Source organism: Apostichopus japonicus, chromosome 8 (genome assembly GCF_037975245.1).
Source record: "Apostichopus japonicus isolate 1M-3 chromosome 8, ASM3797524v1, whole genome shotgun sequence".
NCBI classification, from domain to species: Eukaryota; Metazoa; Echinodermata; class Holothuroidea; order Aspidochirotida; family Stichopodidae; genus Apostichopus; species Apostichopus japonicus.
In genome coordinates, this window is record NC_092568.1 from 1,357,640 (window position 1) to 1,381,921 (window position 24,282).

Sequence of the window (24,282 nt, forward strand, 5' to 3'; positions counted from 1 at the left end):
ACTAATGCGGCACGCGGACTCTTGTCAGGAAAACTTGATTATCTGCAATTCTTTGGAGAGTTGTTTGTATTTACAGAGCCTTCTTGTCATAGGATATTTAACCATATAGGCAGAAAGGCAATGTGCCATATTAATAATAATAATGATGATGATGATGATGATTTTTGTGTATATTTTTATTTTTATGTTCTTTATCGTGTTTTATAACCCTGTCTTATATCATTTTTTACTTTTATTGCTGTCGTTATTACTTTTAGGTTTTTTAAGTTTGATAATTTTATATTCCAGGTAGTGGTTCTTTTGTACAGTGCTCTTGAGCATGTTTTGGTTTCGCACTTTATTTATTATTATTTAATAATAATTACTTTATTTATTATTATTGTATTATTATTTTATTATTTTATGATGATGATGAGGAGGATGATGATGATGATGAGGAGGAGGAGGTCGGACGACGATGATGATGATTATGATGATAATAATAACAATTAAATCAGCCTAGCTTTACAAGATTATATGACGTGCTGTATACATCATAATATCATATACTGACCAAATACGACAATGGAACTTTGCACGGTATATAGGCCTATACCTAACGTCTGTAATATCCATACAGTGTATATCCCTATATGAAAGCCTGTGTGTGGATTTTGTTCAATAGTAGGTTTTGTGACACATAGGCTGATTTTGCACACTCTAACCAGGGAGTTGTTATATCCATAACAACTGCATGCTCTAACCTCGTCTATGATAACTATATACTGTTTTGGATGATTCTGCAAAAGAGATTGTTAAGGCATATCCGTGTCTGATGTAAGCAATACAAAGTGGGTGTACCACGTTACACGTGGTAACTATATAGAATGGCGTATTGTTCTGGTTTTTTTTGGGGGGGAGGGGGGTGTGAGTTGTGCTATTTACTTCAGTATTTCGTTTCTGTGTGAAATAGCATAGAAGTTATCGTCTATACGTAATGGTACGTGATTCTGCGTTAGCTCTGGAAGACCCGCATGGCTTAATTGAGTCAATTATGAAATTCTGAGGAGAATGCTTACTTACCGTAATTGTTGTTATGGTGGGTAGAGAAAACACACACAGCACAATAATCATACAGGCTTTGGAAGAATTGCTCAAAGTTAATTGAAGAGCCTGAGATAAGGCACAGTTAATGTAAATCACAAAGAACGCGCTATACGGCGTGTATCACTAGGGACCTAAACATTATACCCACCATATGATAGCGTAGGTCTTACATGGCCTGACATGATGGTACTTGCAAATTTCCATATCATGACCGTTTAGATTTTGAGCTAGAAGAGGAGCAACTTTAGCATACTGAACCTACGACCAACCCTTCCATTTGCTCGCTCGGAGTTATATCAACATTTAACCAAAGAATTTCTAAATTGATTTATATCACCTTCAGTCCTCCTTATATGCTCGTTCACACATAAGCAGTAAAGGCGACGAAAAGTGATAATATGCTAAATCAAGCATTTTATTAGGTCATTTTAGATAATTTTTAGTTGATTTTAGACGCTATGGCGTACATTCCAAAGATAAGAACATTACGGCGTGCGTGTACCCAATTGGTGAAGAGAATTAAATTCTGCCTATATAGACTGCGGTTGTTGTATAGGTGTGACAAGACATGTAACTATTACCGTATATCATATCATATCACTTATATATATGTATATGTCTATATATACATATATATATATATATATATATATATATATATATATATATGTCTATATATATATATATACATATATATATATATATATATATGTCTATGTCTATATATATATATATATATATATATATATATGTATATGTATATATATATATATTTATATATATATATATATATATATATATATATATATATATATATATATATATATATATATATATATATATATATATCACTTGAAATACAAAGCAGCAGGTTCACCCTGAACTTGTCTGACTTAATAATTCACACAGTTTGAATTATATGCAAATCTGTTATGACTTTCAATTCATCATTGACTTGGATTGATTGAAAAGGGAGCAAAGCAACCTTCATTACAGTTGAACTTAAAAAAAAAACTAAAAAAAAAACCGACCAGTCATTTCAAGTTATTTCAATATAAAGGCGCTATAAGTCGCTTACGCATAGATATTTAATTAAACTTTGCAGATTCAACAGGTAGTTACTTATGATGTTCTCGCTTCGGCGATCCCGAATACAGGTCTATTTAGAGAACCAGAAAACGAACAATATAGGTCTACTTACGATAGATAATTGTCTTACTCAGTCAACGAACTTTTCTGCAGTAAATACATGGTTACTGATCTGAGAATTACCCTACGCGGACGGTACGATACTAATTACATGCTCATATTTACAAACGGCTGATTTACAACAGCGTTTTAAATACGCCATACTGTTAAGTTTCCTAACTATTGAGAGAATATCACTGTAAACTCTACACTCAACTAACCTTTGACCTCGTGTAATTCATAATCTCACTATATACATGACTGCATATAGGGACATCAACTTGAATGTCTCATGAATCTTTCTCGTTCTCGTTTTAGGTCAAGTTTGCTTTTATATCTTTTGAGATTCTAAATAGGCGTATGCATAGCGTCAAGTCAATTTGTTGTTGTTTTTCTGCTAAAAAGACAATAGTGCCCGTATGGAGTTCTACGTTTTCGCATATATATATTTTAGGTTTGAAACATATACGCTCAGACCGTCGAAATATTTTCTTTCAATTACGCAGTTAACCTTTACAATTCAATTGTACAGACAGTCTGGAAGTTCATTTAAAACGATTCTAGGATCATCATCATCGTCATCGTCGTCTTCATCGTCGTCGTCATCGTCGTCGTCATCGTCACGTCATCGTTTTCGTCATCATCATCATCACCCACCACCACTACCACCACCATCATCACTATCATTATTATCATCATCATCATCATCATCATCATCATCATCATCATCATCATCATCATCATCATCATCATCATCATCATCATCACCCACCACCACTACCACCACCATCATCACTATCATTATTATCATCATCATCATCATCATCATCATCATCATCATCATCATCATCATCATCATCATCATCATCATCATCATCATCATCATCATCATCATCATCATCATCATCATCATCATCATCATCATCTTACCAATTTCTCTGCATTGTGGAATGAATAATTTGAACCATCGACAAAGCCAAAAAGTTTACTTTATATGGGCTCTATCAAGTTTTGTGCTAACATTTGGTGCCAGTGGATGATCCGATCACTTTTAAGCGATGAATTATAATTATACCGCTTCGTCTTACATGAAACATTACCATACCAACTCCATCTTCGTGTACACTCACGCCCTCCCCCCCCCCCACCACCCCCTCCCGCCACCCCAGCCCTCGAAAAAAACAGGATAATTGACATAAACTTACCAAAAAGGATGGAAGCAAAGTCTGGATCGAAAGAGAATTCGTACTGGATATATTTAGCCCCAAATAACTGAAATCCGGCGATGAAGCCTGCTATAGCAGTGGATGCTAATATAAGACATACGACGGTGATATTGCTGACGATCCTTCCCACTGATAAAACTAAACCTGAAAACAAAATAAATGCGATTCAAAACAAAAACTATAAGAGGAAAATACAGATAAAACCAAAAATGAATGGAAATGGAATAATTGCATATTTGTATAACTATAACCACAATATATGAACATGGCACGCAAAGGATCGTCCATTTTCAATTAAAGGCATTGAAGACTCGCCCCAAACCGCGTGCCGCGCTCTGAAAAAGTTAACTTTCCGTTGCTTGCAAGTGAAGTGTTTTTCTTGTCGCTACAAAATGCAGACCTGCAGTAATGAAACGTGTTACCTTATTATCTCTTTCTATCGCTGCTATGTAATGTGTGTTGTAGGTATTGACCGTAGCTGTATGTATTGACTGTACACTAGTGTCTAATTACCGACGGTAGCAAGCTGTGTGTGTATTTTCTGGGTTCGATGGTGGTGTCTAACACTTCTGTTACACCTTATTCGAAACTAGGTTAGATTACCGGCATTAGACGTTTCTTTTTGCGCGAGTCTTCACACCCTTTAAAAGTGTCAAATGCAGCCTACTCAGAAACAGTACAAACTATTTTAGCCCAAAAGTTGCACGTTTCGGAGACCAAAGAGATAATGCGAGATAAAATGGACAAACAAAATGACTGGATTTGCAGAGAATTGTCATTAAATGTCAAAGTGGCAAAGACTTAAAGTTTACATTTTAAATCTCGTGGCAGTATATACGGCCTAGTCGAGTGATGAAGTTCACCAAAATATTACATCCAACTGTCAATATTTCAATTCCTGTTTACTGGATAATATTCTCAAAATAATATTTAACCTGCGCTTAAGCTTTAACAAACAAATGGTAATGATTGAATGAATCAAGAATGAACTCAATCAAGAAGCAAGTCAGTCAACTAATCGATCGTTCGCTCAATTCAATCGATGAATTCGATGAATGAACCATGCAATTCCTTGATTAACTGATCAATCAATGAATGGCTTAATCAACCAAGCAGTCAAGGATTCAACCTATCCTTCAATCAGCCAATCAATCAATCAAGGAGCCAATAAGTGGATCGTCAATTATTTCAATCACTTCATCAATTAAGAAACCGATCAATCCATCAACCAATCAAGCAATATTCCATTCAATCGACACTTTGGTCAATCGATTCAATCAATTGCACAATAATCAGTGATTCACGGTCAGTCAATCAATTAAGCAAGCAGTCGATAAATTCAGCAAAGGATTATGCAATCAATTAATTAGTCAATCGATCAGTCTTACCATGTAGAAATCCGTGGGTTGCTTCGCTTTCGAGTGACTTCAATCCCTGAGTCACCGCTTCGACGTAATCATCGGAACTGTCGCTTTTGCAATCTCCATCTTCCTCCTCCTCGTCGACGAATGTCTTTCGAGGAAATCGAGGGAAAAACCAAAGAGGAATGCTGACGAAGAAAAGTAGAACGCCGATGATGAGAAACCCTAACCACCAGTTCCCGAGCCATCTTGGATCATCCGGAGACGTAGGCAGATAAGCATCTGTGTATATCAAATAACTTGGCAGACTGAGGCACAGAGTGGCAATGCCGTACCCCATCGCCGATCCAATGGTGATTGTCGAAAAAAGTGCACCTGTAAACCAAATGTATAATCGATAATAATATTGCAACACTGTACATCATTTCACACCGGAAGACCTGTTCAACAGAGCTGAAGGTCGCTTCCCTAAACTGACTTCATCTTGAAAATGGTCACCAATGATCCGTCCCCATCCTTCAACCTTCCCACACACAAACGTACATACACACGCACACGCATATACACGCTGCCATGATCACCTTTCGGCAAGTACTCAACCAGGACTGCTACCTGTAGCTAGTAGAGAAGGGGTGTAACCACGTATACCACTGGGGGTATTACCCCCCCCCCTCCCAACTGGCAGACAGACTATTACAAACACATCCTAGTGTAGAGTACATCAAAATATAACATGTGTGTCCGCCGGATACAACCTAACAATTCGAAAATTCTTCAACACTGTTTCATAAAATAAAAAAACACCCTTCATGTTACCAAACCTTTTCAAAGGTTATGGGTCACCCCTCTCCCTGTGCTACATAACAGTTAAGTACAAAAAAAAGTACTTCAGCACAATATTGCTAGTTGCACACTGGTAGTATAGAGATCATTGGTATCGTAAACCACAATTAGAGTAGTGGACATCCACGAGATGAAGTTCCTTTATTGTCCTACTGACTTATCTTTTTGATATGATTTCAATTACGAACAAATTTTTCAAACTTGGATGTTGATGAGTATGAAATAAAAGCTGATAGTCTAAAAATTCAGTAAGATATATAGATTCCTCAATGGAAGCTGGGACATGCACGGTCGATTTAGGAGAACTATTCTAAAAATGTTCAAAATCTAAACGGGTATGGTGTGTACATTTTGTAAATGTCATAATTGATAGTGCAAGCTATCAGCTATCCCATGTGGTCAGGGTAGGACATGTCAGGTTGAGAACATCTATACATCTGCTATAGCAGCCTAGGAGAGTGACGAATTTAGTGTGTAAGTCAATTGGGTAATTACTTGTGGCATAAAGAACACCTATATACTGGAAGCAGTACTTAGGGGGGGGGGGGTTCTTACCTAAGTACAACCCCATAGCTCGATTATTAACCCCGTCGTCAACGTAGGTAATGAACAATGGATAGACTGGAGTGCCACAGCTGCACAATGCCTGGCCAATCAGGATCCAGGAAGCTTCGCCCCACAACGGACCAGATTCTGACTGTTGTTCTTCGCTGCAAACCATCCCTTCTAGCTCCCCCTCCCCCTGTTCTGTCGGACGACACAACTGCGCACTACCAGTTGAATTACCGTTATCGTAGTCGGGTACTCTCAACGAATACGGCAAATCGTAAACGAAATGTGGAACTGCGTGTAAAACGAACCCTAACGCTGCAATTGAGTAAAGGACTGCTATAATACGAGGTCGATGTCTTGGTTGGCCGAAATGAATGATAAAGAGTAGTGTGCAAATGCCGACACAATCGTTGGTAACTGGAAATAATCCTGATTCGGAGCTCTTGAGTTGTAACCTTTTCTCAATTGTGCTTAGAGTACCGCCAAGATAATTCAGTCCCGCGAGCCATAGAGCCGACGCTGACATAACTATAACAGCAAATGATACCGGGCTTCCGAAGAATGACTTTTGCTCCACCGATGATACGGATGGCTTCTTCTTCTTGTTAGGGAATCCAGAATCCATTCCACCCGTCGCGTCGCTCTCGTTGCCATGTGACGGCACCGAGTTGTAATCCCTGGCCGAACTCATCTTGTGATTCAGTGCAATTATTCAAAGCAACAAATAAAAAACCAGGATCTGTAGAAGAAAAAAAATCAAAAGTAGAACACTGGTATGTTGTAAGTAAACACTTTAATAGCATAGTATCCACATTACAATCGATCCCACCGCTGACACCAGTGTGGTACTTAATACATCAGGATGATGTAAGAATTTGCTTTAAGACAAGTCTCTTGCGGTGATCATGCACTGCAGAAGAGCTAGTTTTGCTCGAAAGCTCTGCAAAAAACAAACATTGGCTGTTTTACTTCCAATCACTTACCTAATTTAATTATTGTATCTCACTCGAGATCCAGCCTTTCTCTAAATGCAGCATAGTTGTTCAACATATATATATATATATATATATATATATATATACATATATATATATATATATATATATATATATATATATATATATATATATATATATATTATATATAACACTGGGGAAAATCCCTTCCAAAATAACCGGATGTGAATGTTTTGTTTTCCACAGACTTTTTTATAATCATTGCTTTGTATAGCCCTGTTGACTGAAATGTAAATAACTATACTTGAGTTTTGGGCGTTAAATTATGTGGCTGATACCGAACCTAACATGACCTTTACAAAGACTTAGTAATTCCTTCGCATAATGAAATTTAACAAAGTAAAAAGACGCCCTGCCCTCTTTTACTGTTTCCACTATGAAAGGCTGCGCTGCTCACAGTCTGCATTTCTAAATAAGAGACTGAACTGCGTGAACGCATAGATATATTATTATATTCTCCAATTGCCAAAGTATTATTCGGGCAGTGTTCTCTTGTTGACTTTGTTAGCGTATCAAGCAATTTTTGGGTTAATGTTTTTCTTTCTTTCTGTCCGATAGTTGGTTGACTCGCGATCACACAATGTGGGTCATATGGGTCAAATTAAGGGGGGGGGGGGGAGATGAAACCTGTTAATTAATGGTTTGAAGTGTGCAACGTTACTTCAGAAATATCAACGTATGCTATCCCAATATTAGTAGTATAGTTCTCGAAGAACTGGAGATCAATTTGATAAGGATTTCTCCTAATTGATTAATGGACGTTACTGGCACTTTTAATCTTTCCGTTGAGCGTGAACTAGGTCTTATTAAAAATAGAAATATTTATTCAGGTAAAATATCATTTGGCAAGCAGTGAAACGTACATACACGCAACAGTTTAACATATAAACTATCTTTAACGTATATTTCTTGTCGCAATATGAAGGGGGGGGGGGGTGTTAATTCCTGTGGCAGGAGAAACAGGCCCAACCTGACGTTTATATTATAGGTTATCACACGGTGTGATGCCAGAAACTAAAATGCTAAATTTTCTTTAAGCAGTTTTTTTTTTGGAGGGGGGGGGGGTACATATTTATTCCATTGTTTACAACAACAACAGATAATGTATGCATAACGCGCACCTCATGATGACTGGCATGATACGTGCAGATTTTCAATTAATCAAAAGTGTAACAAAAACTTGACGGCACAATAGTTTGTGTATGGGCTGAGGTGCTTTTGTAAAAGGAAACGTATTCAAACTTGTTCTACCATATCGAAATTCCTGGCGGTATCTCTAAAACAACACCGCCTACTTTACAGCAAGAGACACTGTGATCAACGTTACGTTCTGGGTTTACTTAACTTGGCAGTGAACCTTTTATTTTTAGCTACAAAACACATCGGGAAAGGGAAGTATAAACTCAAATTGTACAGCCTAAACAACAACCTGTGATGACGAAAACTGATATTTAATTGTCGGCGAGGCATTGGATCTTAGCGGTTAACTGGCTAGAGACGATGTCACATTACTTCCTATATACCTTGTACATAACTTTATTTTCATGAAATTACAGGCATGAAACTTCATCGGCATGCTACAGTGCGTATAGAACCCGCAGCGCTTAGACAATCTGTAACAGTGAAAACGCAATTACTAGAGGGTTCACATAACTAAAAGAAACAACACTTACGCATAACACAAAGATTCAGTATAAATACAGTCCGCCTAAAGTGGACATCTTTTAATATTTTAACATGAATAGTATTCAATTAGACGATGAAATCTCCCATTGCGTAACTCTCTAGCTATTTTGGCAGCAACACTGATGAATTTATAGCTAATTTGGGCAGCAACACTGATGAATTTCAAGCTATTTTGGCAGCAACACTGATGAATTTTTAGCTACTTTGGCAGCAAAACTGATGAATTTCTAGCTATTTGGGCAGCAACAGTGATGAATTTCTAGCTATATTTTGGCAGCAACACTGATGAATTCCTTGCTAGTTTGGCAGCAACACTGATGAATTTCTAGCTAGTTTGGCAGCAACACTGATGAATTTCTAGCTAGTTTGGCAGCGACACTGATGAATTTCTATCTACTTTGTTGCTATCAATTTTGGTGGCAGCTCTGACCTTCTAGGTATTTCCTGATGACCTTCAAATGACATCACCAAAAATGAAAACCTCAATCTTTTCATAAAGTGTATTCAGCTACAACTGTACCGATCACAGTATGTCACACAAGTGCAAATGGTCACGCGTCCAAGGTATAAAGATGGTTACAAATCTCTTTCCTAATATGAATACAAAATAAAGTCACAGTCAGTTCACTCGACAGTCGTCTTTGCAAAGGGCTTCTATGAACTATCAATGTAGTTGTATTCAGCTGCAGTATGTATTTGGGGGAGGGGGGGGGGGGGGTAGATGGAAAGGGGCGTGAGTAAGGCGAGGAGAGAGTGATACCTCTCTGTATGGAAACTATGCAGGCTTCGACGTTTTCGAACTTTACATATAGTAGGGTACAAATTGGCATTGGCATGACATTGAAAATGATATTTATTTTAATTTTTTTAATTTAATTTTTAATATAATGATGATACAGATGGATCAATACAGCCTTTCACTGACGTTATGTATGAAACTTGCACTCGGCTTCACTGTCAAATGTTCATGAATATATCACTACTTTGCATGGCACGAACGGTGCACGTTATACTAAAAGTCACATTAATTGGTTCACACACTGCAAGTTTACCATGATACAATAACGTATGACATAAGATATGTCATATTCACACACATTTGGTAAACAACACATCCAGCTTGACTGAGAGATGTAGCCTATATGAAGTTTCAACTAGTTGGCTGCTCCCCCTTTTCCGCTACGGTACATAATAATATTTTTGTGTCACACAAAATGTCCATGGAATGCTTTATCTTTGCATGTTGTGACTGACATGTAAGTTTATAAGCCATGATTTTATTCTTCCTGCATGGGAGATTTTGGTTTATCACTCTTTTCATAAATACCTTCTATATTTCCTTCAGACTTAATTGTACTCGGTACTCAGTACTCAGGGCATGTGTACTCGCATAAACATGTACTCATTTTAAACACAGGTATAGAGGTACTAGTACAATAGTGTACTCGTGGTTACATAGCTCTGTACTCGCGAATGCGTAATCATGTCAAGGGAATTGTACTTATACTCGTACTACAACAGTGTGATGTCAGATTTTAACATGTTATTAACGTGGTCAAATGATAGTTCCAAATCAATTAACTCATAATACGCGTGTGATTTCCTTTAACTTGTAGTGTGTTTTTAACATGTTATATGCTATATAATTATAACACAACATGCATATTTAACATGTAATTAACGTGGTCAATATGATAGTTCCAAATTAACTCAGTCATAATACACATGTGATTTCCTCTAACATGCAGTGTGTTTTTAACATATTATATGCTACATAATTATAACAAAAACATACATATTTAACATGTTATTAACGTGGTCAAATTATAGTTCCACATCAATTGACTCATAATACGCGTGTGATCTCCTTTAACTTGTGGTGTGTTTTTAACATGTTATATGCTACATAATTATAACACAAACATGCATATTTAACATGTAATTAACGTGGTCAAATGATAGTTCCAAATCAATTAACTCATAATACGCGTGTGATTTCCTTTAACTTGTAGTGTGTTTTTAACATGTTATATGCTACATAATTATAACAAAAACATGCATATTTAACATGTAATTAACGTGGTCAAATGATAGTTCCAAATCAATTAACTCATAATACGCGTGTGATTTCCTTTAACTTGTAGTGTGTTTTTAACATGTTATATGCTACATAATTATAACAAAAACATGCATATTTAACATGTTATTAACGTGGTCAAATGATAGTTCCAAATCAATTAACCCTACTTATTGCTCCTTATATAAGAAAGACTTTTCAGTATTTTTTTGGGTGCATATTTCTCCGATCTCGCAACCCTTCACTCCCTGTATTATTGTACATTTCAAGTGTATAATTAACCGCTGTGCGAATATTTTAGCCATGTGTAAGACTTGATTTCGTTTTACCTTAAAACACATCTATATGGACATTTATTATGGTACACCCTTCACTCACTGTAATTGCCGTCCATTTAGTTAAGTACATGGAATCTCGATTGTTTTGAAACGAACTTTTAAACGTATATTACAGAGAGACAAACACTTCAAGTGGTTGACGTTATCCTAACCTGATTTATGAAACCGTTTCAAACACAGTCGGCTGACAGAGTTTGATCATGAGAGATCGAACCTTTCACTATACATCTTGTATTTAACTGAGCTTGTCCTTGCAGATGCCATTTATAAATGATACGATATATCCTTGATAAGAAGCCTGAAAACATGTATTGGTATATTCTTAGACCTATATCAAAAGCTTTTGATATCATTGTCCATCGTATTCTCCTAAACAAGTTACGGCATTAGAGGACCAACCTTAAACTGGATGGACAGCTATACTTATCGAAACGTTTACACTATAAGAACACCATGTCTGACTATGCTGAAATCCGCTGTGGTGTTCCTCAAGGTTCAATATTAGGACCACTTCTATTCATTATATTTATCAATGACATCTGCTATATCTCTAATATTGCAAAAACTATTTTATTTGCAGATGACACTAGTATATTTTTCGAATCCAGTAATGTGAATACTTTACATGACATAGTATCCATGGAGTTGAAGACATTTTATGACTGGTTTGCAACTAATAAGCTATATTAATAAAAACCAGTTACATTGTTTTTAATAAAAGTAAATCTTTTTCTTGGAAAAAAATATTTCAATGGATGGTGAGCCAATCGAGCATGTACATACGGTATTAAGTTTCTCGGATTATATATTGATAGTAAACTTACTTGGTGTGAACATATATCAAACATTGCAAACACTGTGGCGAAAACTGTTGGTATCATTTCTAAGTTGAGACATTTCTTTCCTCAGAATATTCTTAGAATGCTTTACCAAACATTAATTTCCCCTCAGTTTTCATATTGCTCTAGTATCTGGTCTGGCACCTATAATGTTTATCATCACCCTCTTGAAATCCTACAAAAGAAAGTCGTTTGTCATGTAACCCATTCTGAATATCGTGAACACACCAGCTCACTTTTCAAATTGCTCAACTTATTAAAATTTAGGGATATTATTAGGCTTGGAATGGCTTACTTCCTGCAGCCTTTCATGACTTCTTTACTATTAACAGCGCCATACATAGTCACTGCACTAGAAGTGCCGGTCAAGCACACCACAACTTATTTAATACAACATTCGGTACGTTAAGTTTAAAAAAATCGTGCTATAAGGGCATCTAATTATCTTAATGCTACTATAAAATCTAAACCATCTAAAGTAACATTTAGAAAAACGCTAAAAAGAAGAAGTAATTTCTCAGTATTGATACATCGTTCATATTGTATGTTATAAATTATTCCTTATTAAGATATCAATTATATTTTCATTTATGTATATCCTTTTTTTCCCTTGGGAGTACCTTTACTTTGTTAAGCCTGTATTGGTTTTTTAAAGGACTCACCTCCACATTTATATATTTATTATCTGTGGAAAATCAAATAAACAAACAAACAAACAAACGATGCTGGGTTCTGCAGGCACTCACATATAAAGCATATACTGCCATGCAGAAATGTCTACAACACATGCGGTTTTTACGCTGTGATATGGGTTGAAGTTGTTTTCAAGATCATGAGTGCATGCCACGGGAAAAGTCCATTATATTTCAAAACAATATAATAAACAAGAGACTCAGAATATAAATAGGCCTAGATCGATAACAGTTCCATAACAAATGTAACTATATAGGAGAATATGCATAGGTGGCCACTGACATGCCATCAAACTGGATGCCACACCTCCATGCAGGGCCAGGTTGGTCCTCCGGGTCACTTTGGCCTCCTATTGTGCTCTTCATTTTGGCCTTAAGATCTATACCCATATTATTTATCCCATATTTCTCCCTTCACCGGGCTTGCAAACATCAACGAAGCTATGAGATTGCATGCAAGGATGATAGGCTTCTATAGTCACGAACCATGCCAAATATCGAACACAGAGTTTTTGTGTTCAAGGTTTACTTCATATCCTTTTCTGTGAAATACCAGACAAACTCATTTATCTGGTGTGAGATCGTGAAGGATGGTGAAAAGTGCACTGTATAGCCGGACCTGGTCCTGCCTAATGCCAGCTAAATTTGAAAGTCACTTATCAGCACTCACCGACGACGTGTATAGGTATATATGCAACGTTGAGAGTCTGACTGAACAAATATGAAATGGTTGAAATCAGTTTTGTCTGGGGCAATTAAAACCGCTTAACTTAGTAGACCATTAACGCCCCCTACCTTCACTCCCTCCCCCTGTTAGGCCCTAACTTTCATTTTTCCTTCGACCAATGACATTTAAAAAACGCCGAATTTGTCACTTTGAGCGTTTAAAACGACAAACTGGCAACGGTGGTTGCATGTGTCATGATTCAATTTGCATCAGTGAACTTTCTATACCAGTATGAAGGCAGAAAACATCTAATTGTAGGCTTAACTATGTCTAGTTAATTAAATGTCACTACTGTATCATGTTACTGGACACTGGTATGATCTTCTTAGTATATATATGGAACAATGAACTCACCTTGGGAAGTGATATGATAACAATTATGTGCCTATATCGACCACGACCAGTTAATATCAGTGAACTACTTGATAACAACTGTTGCGCGGATCCATTAAATCCAGTCAGATGTATTTTAGTTAATTGCACCCTTTATCAAGTGTATGCCATCAACCATCGTTATCGAAAACAACAGACAATTGCATATAACATATATATACATGAGAGCAGAATGCGAGAATGTGACACTTACGGTGGTGGGTGGGTTGGGTGGGTGAAGGGTGAAGGGTGTGATAGGGGTTGGTGGATAGGGTGAGAGAAGTAAGGTCTGTTTTTCACCATTTTACTGCCAGGTTTTGAAAACACGTTCTCATTTTGTTCTTCGTGACACTAGACATAGTGACAATGAAATTGAAAATATTTAAATTGTGGCCAAACCAAACCATTCGAGAATAGCAACATATTGAGTGGTCTGTGATATTCTCAGTGGAAATGTTCTTCGAAAGCTTTGGTTTCACTTCATCATGTTTCATTGTGAGTTGATGAAATGATTTCAAGGTTTCATCCAATTACAGTTTGTTTGTTATTGTTGTTGTTTTCTGTAGAATATTATCCTCCGCTCTTGAAAATACACAAATTAGTTAATTCTGCTTAATTGCCAGAAAACGAACAATATAGGTGTACATACGATAGATAGATTGACATGTCTTACTCAGTCAACGAACTTTTCTGCAGTAAATACATGGTTACTGTTCCGAGCGTGACTCTAAGCGGACGGTACGATACTCATTACATGCTAATATTTACAAACGGCTGATTTACAATAGGGTTTTAAATAAGCTATACTGTTAAGTTTCCTAAGTATTGAGATTCACTGTAAAACTCTACACTCAGCTAACCTACGTGACTTTGACCTTTGACCTCGTGTAAATCATAATCTCACTATATATATGACTGCATATGACATCAACTTGAATGTCTCACGAATCTTTCTCGTTCTCGTTCTAGGTCAAGTTTGCTTTTTTATCTTTTTAGATTCTAATAGGCGTATGCATAGCGTCAAGTCAATTTATTTTTTCTCGCTACTAAAGGCTATAAAAGACAATAGTACCCGTATGAAGTTCTACGTTTTCGCAATATGTAATTTACGTTTGAAAAAGATACACTCAGATCATCGAAATATTTTCTTTCAATTTCGCAGTTAACCTTTACAATTCGTATGTACATAAAGTCTCGAAGTTCATTTAAAACGATTCTATAGGATCTACCCATCTCTTTTCCCCTATTTCTTATTTTTTATCATCATCGTCATCGTCATCGTCGTCGTCAACGTCGTCGTCGTTATCGTCATAATAATCATAACCGTCATAATGATTATAATAATAATCATAATAATAATCATGATAATAATGATAATAATAATGAAAATAATAATGATAATAATTATTATAATAATAATCATAATCATAATAATAATCATAAATACATAGGCTATAGGCCCCATATACACCGCTTTGATGTTTCATTTAAACGTTTCGGTCTCAGTCGTGAAACTCAACTATATGTAAGCCAAAGTTACCTCCATATATAACGGGTGAAACGTATAGGTCGATTTTTAGACAAACACATATTGTTTTCGCCTTAGCTCGAAAAACAAATAATAGATAGTTGACATTCACATGTAAATATTGTTCATGATTAACTATTATACATTTTTAAAATCGAATTAAAAAAAAAGAAGAAGCAAACTAAGTTTTGGATTGTCAATGTATTGCTCAGAGTGCAAATTGAGTATGTTCAAACTATATGATGACATATACATTACTATATAGAATGTTTATACAATTCTTACTATCGACAAGCATACAATATTAAAATAAAAAAAATTGAGTTAAAATGCTGTTATTAGGTTAATATAGTTTCAATTTCTAAATGTATTGTATGCAATTGTATTTGTAACTTCCAGGATACAGCGTTTATAGATTTAGACATGAATTTCGAAATTAAGTACAATATATATAAGAATTGTATTAAATCCGGGCAGGGCATAAAAAAGGTAACACCAGATCACTGTATGTAAGTACAGTAAAGAAAAAAGTGTGGGGGGACATGTAAGTGAGGAAAGTGTAGAACATTATTGAAATTGAACACGACCTGGATTATTAAAAACGCTATCTTTTCCCTCTAATTTCCGATTACGTGTACTTTATAGAGCCATGTCGGTTAATTGTATGTATGTATGTATGTATATGTGATTTTGATTGATACCGGTGTTGACGAAAACTTCTACGGTTTCAGTAAGTGAGACTATGCGGTAAACTGATGCCGATGCACCATGGTCAGAATCAATGCACCATGGGCAGAACACGATGATATATTATCCGGATTTTCTATAATTTTCAACAGTAGGCCTACGTGACAATGCACCGCTCTTATATATAGTGGCGTCGCCAGATATTTCAATCTTGGGGCACAGGGAAGGCACAGCACTTAATAAGGGGGGGGGGGGTGGGGTGGGGATACAATAATTATTTGTGAATGCCGTGCTGTAGAAGGGATGTAAGGGGAGGGGTGTCCCCCTCCCTTTGAGAAATTTAGTAGTAGCGAAGTTTAAACACTAGCGATTCACGCCAGGGCTTCTGTAACCTTGTTAGTGAGAAAACAACTGGTTATTGTGATGGTCGGCCTATATGTTATCCGTAAATGTAATGTTGTTTGAAAAAAACATTTCAATTGATAGATTATAATTGATAAAATAATGGCCTAACATATAAACCTTTAGGTGTGGAATGAAGAATAAACGTCATTCTTGATTTTAGCCTAAGTTGAACTGAAGGAGCAATCCTCACATTTATTGAGAGGTATCTCTCTATATTTATCTATAATTTATCTCTATATCTCTATATTTATCTACATCTATATGAGAGGTAGGCTATAGTCATCAAGTTGAAAACCGAAATAGCTACATATAGGCCTAGGTACATTATACTAGCACTCAAATCTTCATGTTTTGTTGCCGGACTATCATGACATATATCATCAATGAAATTCAGCCGAAAGTCTTTCTTGACATTTCATTTCATTCACTGTCTCTAATAATGTGGCAGGTAGCCTATATATAGTAACTATACTACCGAACTGTTAGTAGCCCGAACTAGATATGATATCCGAAATTAACCTGTTCACCCACCTTAAACAACCATACACGTGTGCATTTGTATAGCATATTATACCGCTCAGCGAACATTAGAAAACGATACGTTATACCATACAGATATGGTTTCTAAATGGATACACTTTAAAAACGGTAAATGGATAAAAAACAACTTACCAGAACCGTGGTCTATATTAACAACTCATGGCATTTTCGGGTATATTCTGGAACCAGTTTTCTTTTCACGTCCGTATACAGTTTAATCTGTTATTGAAAGCGATGAACTCGCCTGTGCTAATCCAACATATATATCGATGGCTATTCAACACTGCACTGTTGTTTACTCGGGCCCCTATACTACAATAGCAGTGTATAATAGGTTGTGTGCATTCCAAACGTTTGAAATCGCTGAGCGACGGTAGTAAACAATGGATCCGGGTATATAGACTACAGTACAAGTATTATACAATATATCATGCCAGATTGCAACAAGATGACTTGTACTTTTGTTTATGCCTGCGGTATTCTCTTGCTATTTATATGAAAGGATTTGGTTAGTATGTGTAGTGGATCGTGTGATGGTAGGCGTTGGAACAGCCGGTGTAGCAGTACAAACTGTCGCAAATATTCCATATTCAGTATAAACTGTCCCGGTCCCACAGGACAGTTTATACTGGATTTACCAGTACGTTTGGTCTCCCCGGACCTATTGTACAAGGCCAGTTGGTACAGACTGTCTCCCCAGACAGAATATGCTATGGTTACACGGAGGGGGACATTATTTGACGGTCATATATTTTGTTGTAAATTGTGTCCCCCTGAACACAATGTCCGCCGTAGCATGTACGTCTGAGTAGCAAAAATTTAATTAGTAATGGACTCTGGCAGTATCCGTATTATTAGCAAATTGTCGCATTTCGGCTTCCGTATATTTTGCAGTAAAGTCGTGCGACAACTAAAAACGGAAAAGCTAGCAGAAAACGTGAGACAAATTGCGGATATTCTAAGAGATGAGAGCTATCCAAGTGGGTTTACAAGAATAAAACAGAGAAGAATCTTACGGAGACAAAGTCAGTCTTTCAGACTGGCTGAAAATGGAACTCTTGCGTACCGAAATTGAAGGAAAGTGTTGCTATCTAGGGCTACTCAACTCGCCCAAATCGAAGCAGCTCACACTGACTAGTGACATATATAAGGTAATGTCTGTAACTTACAGTATAGGATACACAATATGCCTTTGGTTGTTAAATGGCGAACGGCCATTCCACAGTTAAACTATAACCAGGCCTCTAGGATCTTTTTGGTGAACAAATCATGATATTCTTTTACCACGTTTGGTTAGTTGTAAACACTCATTCGCAAAAGTCAAGCAATTGCTTGTGCAACATTATAATCAGTTGTATGCTTGAGCAAAGTTATTAGGGCCTATTTCTTTTCGTTTTGTTTACCCAATTGTTTACCCAAACAAATTTACCCAAACAAATTTTTGTGACAATTATTATAAATTTCCACCTTTAATCGCCCTGCCTAGCATAAAAGATAACAACAGATTACTAAAGCTTAGAGAGCTAGTCTGGTTTGCATGCATGGGACACTATAAAATGCAGTTATTGGACTATAGCATATAGCCGAGCCTACTTCTAGAGGAAAGTGGCACTAATACTGTACATAATAAATTCACGTTCATTAATTTTGGTTGGTAAGAACAGATATTGAAGGCCTGATAGTACTTTTTTTAGGTGTGGCATATTCTCTACATGCCAAACATCACTGCAGAAGAAAACTTCTTAAATATCTATAGACCCCAATTGTGGCCAAGCAATGTGTACAATAATGGGAATATTCCATTTCAAACACTGATATAGAGTTGTAATTCAATTTTAAGGCACTTCAGCTAGAACTACCAATTCTGCAGCCCATATATTTGTGTGTGTTTGTTTGTTTGTGGGTTTTTTTTGGGGGGGGGGCAAAAAAACATGATATCTCCTTTGATCATGAATTTTCTTATCTCTTTGAAGGTGTTCATCTTTGCATAGATAAACCAGACAACAGAGTATGTCTATTGTCTAGATTCTATTGGAAAACTATCAACGTTGATGTAACAAGTTATGTTCAACAGGATGTCAAAGCGTCATTGTCATGTAGACCTACGAACAAGTCTCCATAGCATTCCTGTAACTGGATTATGGAAACAGGTAAATATTCAATCTGTTTTAATTGCACAGGATGTCCGCAGTATGCCGTGAAGGTTTAGTTTAGTTAATGTCATTCTTTCTGGACAAATTAAACATTTACAAGTTTAACGGTAGTCTGTATTGGCCCTAAATTTTGGCCACTTTAGTTGCTAGAAGTTTTCAAAAAGTACTTTTCTGGGGGTAATAACCCTTTAAATTGTGCTCAGACATTCTAAATGATGACACGAGATGATTGAATGTCCCAGTGAGGTAAATTTCCTTCAGGGATATAAACATACTTACAGAATTTTGTCCAAAGTGAAAATTTGGCATATTTAGGGCCTATACAGCAAACCTTTAAGCCACACTCTGGCCTAACTGCAGAGCAACCAGCAATATAGGCATGTAATTGTAAGTTGCAAAAAGTGGCGTATCATTTTACTGGTTTAGTGGTTGAAGCGATTGTAAATATATGGTACAGTATGGTGTAAGTTACATTTTCATATTTGCAAGGTAAAAATAATTGGCCTAAATCCACCAACACCCTGTTTCGATCAGATATCCCACTGTTTTTATCTAGATCTGTGTACAGCATGAAGCAATGGAATAGAACAACAGTCAAGGCAAAGCCTACAACTTGTAAAAAAAATTAAATTAGCACCTAAATGCTGTCTTCTTTCTTAACAGGTTGGTGTTGATCTTATTGGTCCTCTACCAGTGACAGCTGCCAATCGACTGTACATGATAACACTGTCTGACTTATATTCAAAGTGGCCTGAGACTAAGGCAGTGCCTGACAAGACTGCAGCATCAACTTCTTATTTCATTACTGATGTGATGATGAGGTAAGCATGTCTTAAAAAGTGAACAATTTTCTGTAGTTAGTAACTAGTTCCAATATGAATGGCATCATATCTGTTATTTGTACCATGCAAATAACTTGTAGTGCATGGCAGAATGCTGTGTTTGAGTATAACTCATTTCCAAATAGGTATTAAGCATACAGAAAGGTCACAAAGGTAGGTGAGAACCGAGAAAGTGTACTGTAAATCTTTGCAGGTTAAGTCCCCATTAACAAGTTTATATGTAAGTAGTTTTTGTTCCTATATTTACTTGCAAAGGTTCCACCTCTGGTTTTTAAGTAGCATATAGCCTGACAATTGTCGTCATTTAATTTACATCCCAAAAAAGTGATTTTGGCTGGACATGTTTCACTGCAGCAGACACAGTTTATTTGTTCAAACAAATGATGAGTAAATAATTAAGACCACATTCCACAGCTAGACACCACCTTTTGTGTGTTGTTTTTCAAAAAGGTGTTGGACAGTTTGATATTGTAACCACAGGGAACTTTTCTGTTTAGAAAGTGTGAACTTATTACTGATTGGCTGTTTTGACAGGAACTTCGACAAGATAAGAGAGATAATGTATCAACTGAGTTTTGGTACCATTTCTCTGTTAGGTCCGTTGTGGAAAATTGCTAAATGTGTTTGTGTGTGTGGTGGGGGGATATTTCCTGAAACCTGGAAGAGGGACCCTCAGTTTTGGCAAAATAGGGCAATGTTTAGGTCTCTTGATGCAAAATGATGTATAATAGTACATTTTACCATAATAATGGTTAGCTAGCATTATTTGGTTTTGCATTTGGGTCATAGAGAGGGTGTTTTAAACCCCCATGGATCCTGATTCAGGATAATTAATGTTTGATCGGCATTAAACAGTCATGCCATGCACACATACATCAATAGAGCACCAAAAGGCATCAAACTTCTGTTGTATCCTAGCTTAAGCTAATTTGATAAATTTCTGATATTAAATTTCATTAATATGTCACAAATGTTGTATTGGCTCATGTGGTTAAAACTTTTCAGGTTTGGTAGTGAACTGTACAATATAGCGCCAAAATTATGACATGCAATCTCCAATTAAAAAAATGGACCCACTATTCCCATAAACATGTAAGTGTCACAATAAAAGATCATCCAATTAACTCAATGCCTAAGCATAGTTCAGTTGTACACTATACAGTCTACACTTAACCAATATGGTGAATGTTAATTATCTTTGTAGTGGAGCTTACACATAACCTTTCAAGAAGATAATTTATTTTATATATGACTTACAGTGTGGCATTCACTACTCATAATATTGCTTTCAACTTTTATTTTGCACAGATTTGGTTGTACTGATATCTCATCTCTGCATGACCACCAATGGAGGGAGTATGTATGAAGTTAACAGAAGACATGTCTAGACGATTTTCTTAGCAGTTAACTTGTTACCGACAATAATCTTGTCTTTCACTCTAACATATCATCAGAGAAAACTTTGTCGGCTGCTATATGTTTAAGCAAAGACAGGCCATTGACTTTTCACTGCCAGTCGTTCGGTGGAAATCCATATATTTGCAGTTCAAGTTGAAGGGTTGTGACGCTCGAAATTCTTTATCACCTCATTACTTCATTAAATAAAAAATACGAAGGCGTGTTTCTTGGTTCTGGAAAATGTGTTCAAGATAAGTTCTCATAGTAAAACATATAACCGACCATATTCTGCTTCCTGTTGTAACTTTTGCTGTTATGGATTTCTGTGTAAGTCTTAACGAAAAACCTGTTGGATACATGAGAATCAGCTATTTTATTTTGTAATTTACAATCAAGATTTAACTTTTGACGGTATCAAGTTGCACATTAAAGCATTTTATAGGTAATCCTACTGTTTGTGGAAAGCAGTTCAAGGGGGGATTCTAATAGGGAAACTTCTGCATGGTTTTATTGAGGTCTTTACCAAACTCTAAAGTGGATGTTCTTCATGTGGATTATGAGAGTTTCAAGTACATATTGTTTGAAGAAGAGTGACAGTAGTATATCATTCTAACCAAGCAATACCTCCCTGCTTGAAGGATGCTCTAGAAAGTATGGATTATCTTTAGTTGCATCAGAGCTACAAAGGGAGAGTCATCATTCCAGTTAAATTTCCCCATGCAGGGGGTAGGAAGTGGGTGTGGGCACACAACATCAGAGGGACATTTTCTCATTCCACAACCACCACTCGTTATGCTATAAACCGATACACACCGGCCATATCACTTAAATATATATGATGTGTTAGTATGTTATCAATACTATTTATTGAGATTGTTTATTGTTAACCTTGCTATAAAAAGATATGGGATGCCATTTTAAAAATAGTATGTACAGACAGTGCCCCCCCCCGGCTCCTGCCTCCCTGATCCCATGTATAATCATTTTTTCACTCTTTGCCCAGTCTGATATAGATTCAGAATATTGTGTTTGTGCATGACTATCATCCAATTTCATGTTTTGATTTTTACTATATTAACTTTCTTTAAACAAACTTTTCTCTACAAGAATGACATATTTAAAGTGTGAGAAACATGATGAGACAACAAATCTAGCATATTGCATCCTGCTCTGTCCTATTTGCTTTATTCTTTCCCTTGTTTGGCTTTGTTTTGTTTCCTGTATGTTTTGCAGCTCTTTTGAAGAGAATATTGTCTAATACATCATTTCTAATTTGAACCACTTTTGTCCAATAAGAAACCTTCATAATAAGAAACAACGAACCTTTATCACTGGAATTGCCTGGAATGCCATTTGTCTATACATATGAATATTTGCTTCGCGCATGGCCATCACAATGGGCTTAGGGGGCAGGGGTGGGGGAATGGCCTTCCACCCTGTTGAGAGGGAGAAAACCTTGACTCGACGATTGAGTGACAAAAATAAGGAACGGTTAAAAAGTAAACAATAAAGTAGTAATGAAAGTCAATAAATAGGTGTCAAGCCCATACGGAGAGGGTTGGGCAGTGTTGACATTTTCAAGGTCAGAGAAGTATCTTCCAGCTAATTCACGGTTGTTATTAGCAAACAAAAATATTTTGGAACTCATCACAGATAGGTCACAGACTTAAGAAGACCCCTCCCCATGACACAAATTCGATAACTTACCATCCCAACTCCCCCCCCCCTTATCCTTGCACTCAAAATTATGTGTATGGGCCTGAGCTTTGTATACAGCGTTGCCGATTTCATTTAGGATGTAACTTGAAAACACTCTCGGTAACTTCCCGTCCTATAATGAGCTTTACGCACGGATGAAATTTCATATTGGCTAGGCAACTCTCGTAGACCCATGAAGTACAGTTACCATACTTGCCAAAACTTACCCACTGTGTGTTAGGGAAATACGGAAAAAATGAAGTTTGGACTCCTAAAGTTCGTAATATTTTACCTCTGCAATTATCATATTTTGTTGTAGCTGTTGCATTACCTATCCCGTACCAGCCCTCCGTTGGGGAGGAAGTTAGGTTTATACTATCTCTCCCTCTGTAAAGATGACTATGAACGCAATGTAGTTGCCGAATACAAAATGCAACATATACGGAGGATAACATAGCAGCAATCACAACAAAAACATGATTAACATCTTCTACAGATGGAAGACTTGTTTCTTTTTTTTTCCCGTTCTATTTTTTGTTTTGCAGCAACGCACAACGTCTCATTTATTTCCTGTAACATTTAACTCTGACGTATGCATCTGCTCTAATTATTGATATAATGAACTCAATTGCCTTTTGAATATCGAAATGCTTAAATTTTATGCGGGACAAAATATGCTATGAAGTATTTGCGGACATTCTGTACCAGGACATTTCGTCCGGTGGGACTATATTTGCTGTGAGGGTGGGACACAATTTTCAGCAGATAATGTCCGACCGGACTAAATATGCTGGTACAAAGTGTCCGCGGAGACATTTTGTACAGGGGGACACTCTGTACTGTCACACCGGCAAGGGGATGACGAGGCCGGGAAATAGAGAACGTTTACGTGACTAAGCAGGAGAATGTTTCAGCTTCCCTTGCTGCTTTTCTTAATTGGATTATACCCTCGGCATTATATTTAGCTGGATCCTTTGAATTGACAAACCGAGAGACCTGAGGCAATCACAGATCCATAAACTTCATGA

General features: G+C 36.6%; 1 protein-coding gene and 1 long non-coding RNA gene across 2 annotated transcripts in view; one reads left to right on the plus strand and one right to left on the minus strand.

Annotated features, from left to right (window-relative positions):
* Positions 1 to 17,453, minus strand: part of LOC139971203 (solute carrier organic anion transporter family member 5A1-like) — a 43,475-nt gene extending 26,022 nt beyond the window's left edge. Inside the window, exons 1-4 of the mRNA XM_071977468.1 lie at positions 17,296 to 17,453; positions 6,260 to 6,995; positions 4,889 to 5,236; positions 3,480 to 3,644 (exon numbers count right to left, since the gene is read on the minus strand). Coding sequence (XP_071833569.1) covers positions 3,480 to 3,644; positions 4,889 to 5,236; positions 6,260 to 6,947 — 1,201 coding nt within the window. The 5' untranslated portion in view covers positions 6,948 to 6,995; positions 17,296 to 17,453. The remainder of the gene's footprint in view (positions 1 to 3,479; positions 3,645 to 4,888; positions 5,237 to 6,259; positions 6,996 to 17,295) is intronic.
* A 280-nt stretch (positions 17,454 to 17,733) lies between these two features.
* Positions 17,734 to 22,709, plus strand: LOC139971212 (uncharacterized). The gene is made up of 4 exons (XR_011794331.1): positions 17,734 to 18,314; positions 19,137 to 19,313; positions 19,980 to 20,137; positions 21,467 to 22,709. It is a non-coding gene; the product is annotated as an uncharacterized lncRNA (long non-coding RNA).
* Positions 22,710 to 24,282: the final 1,573 nt, after the last annotated feature.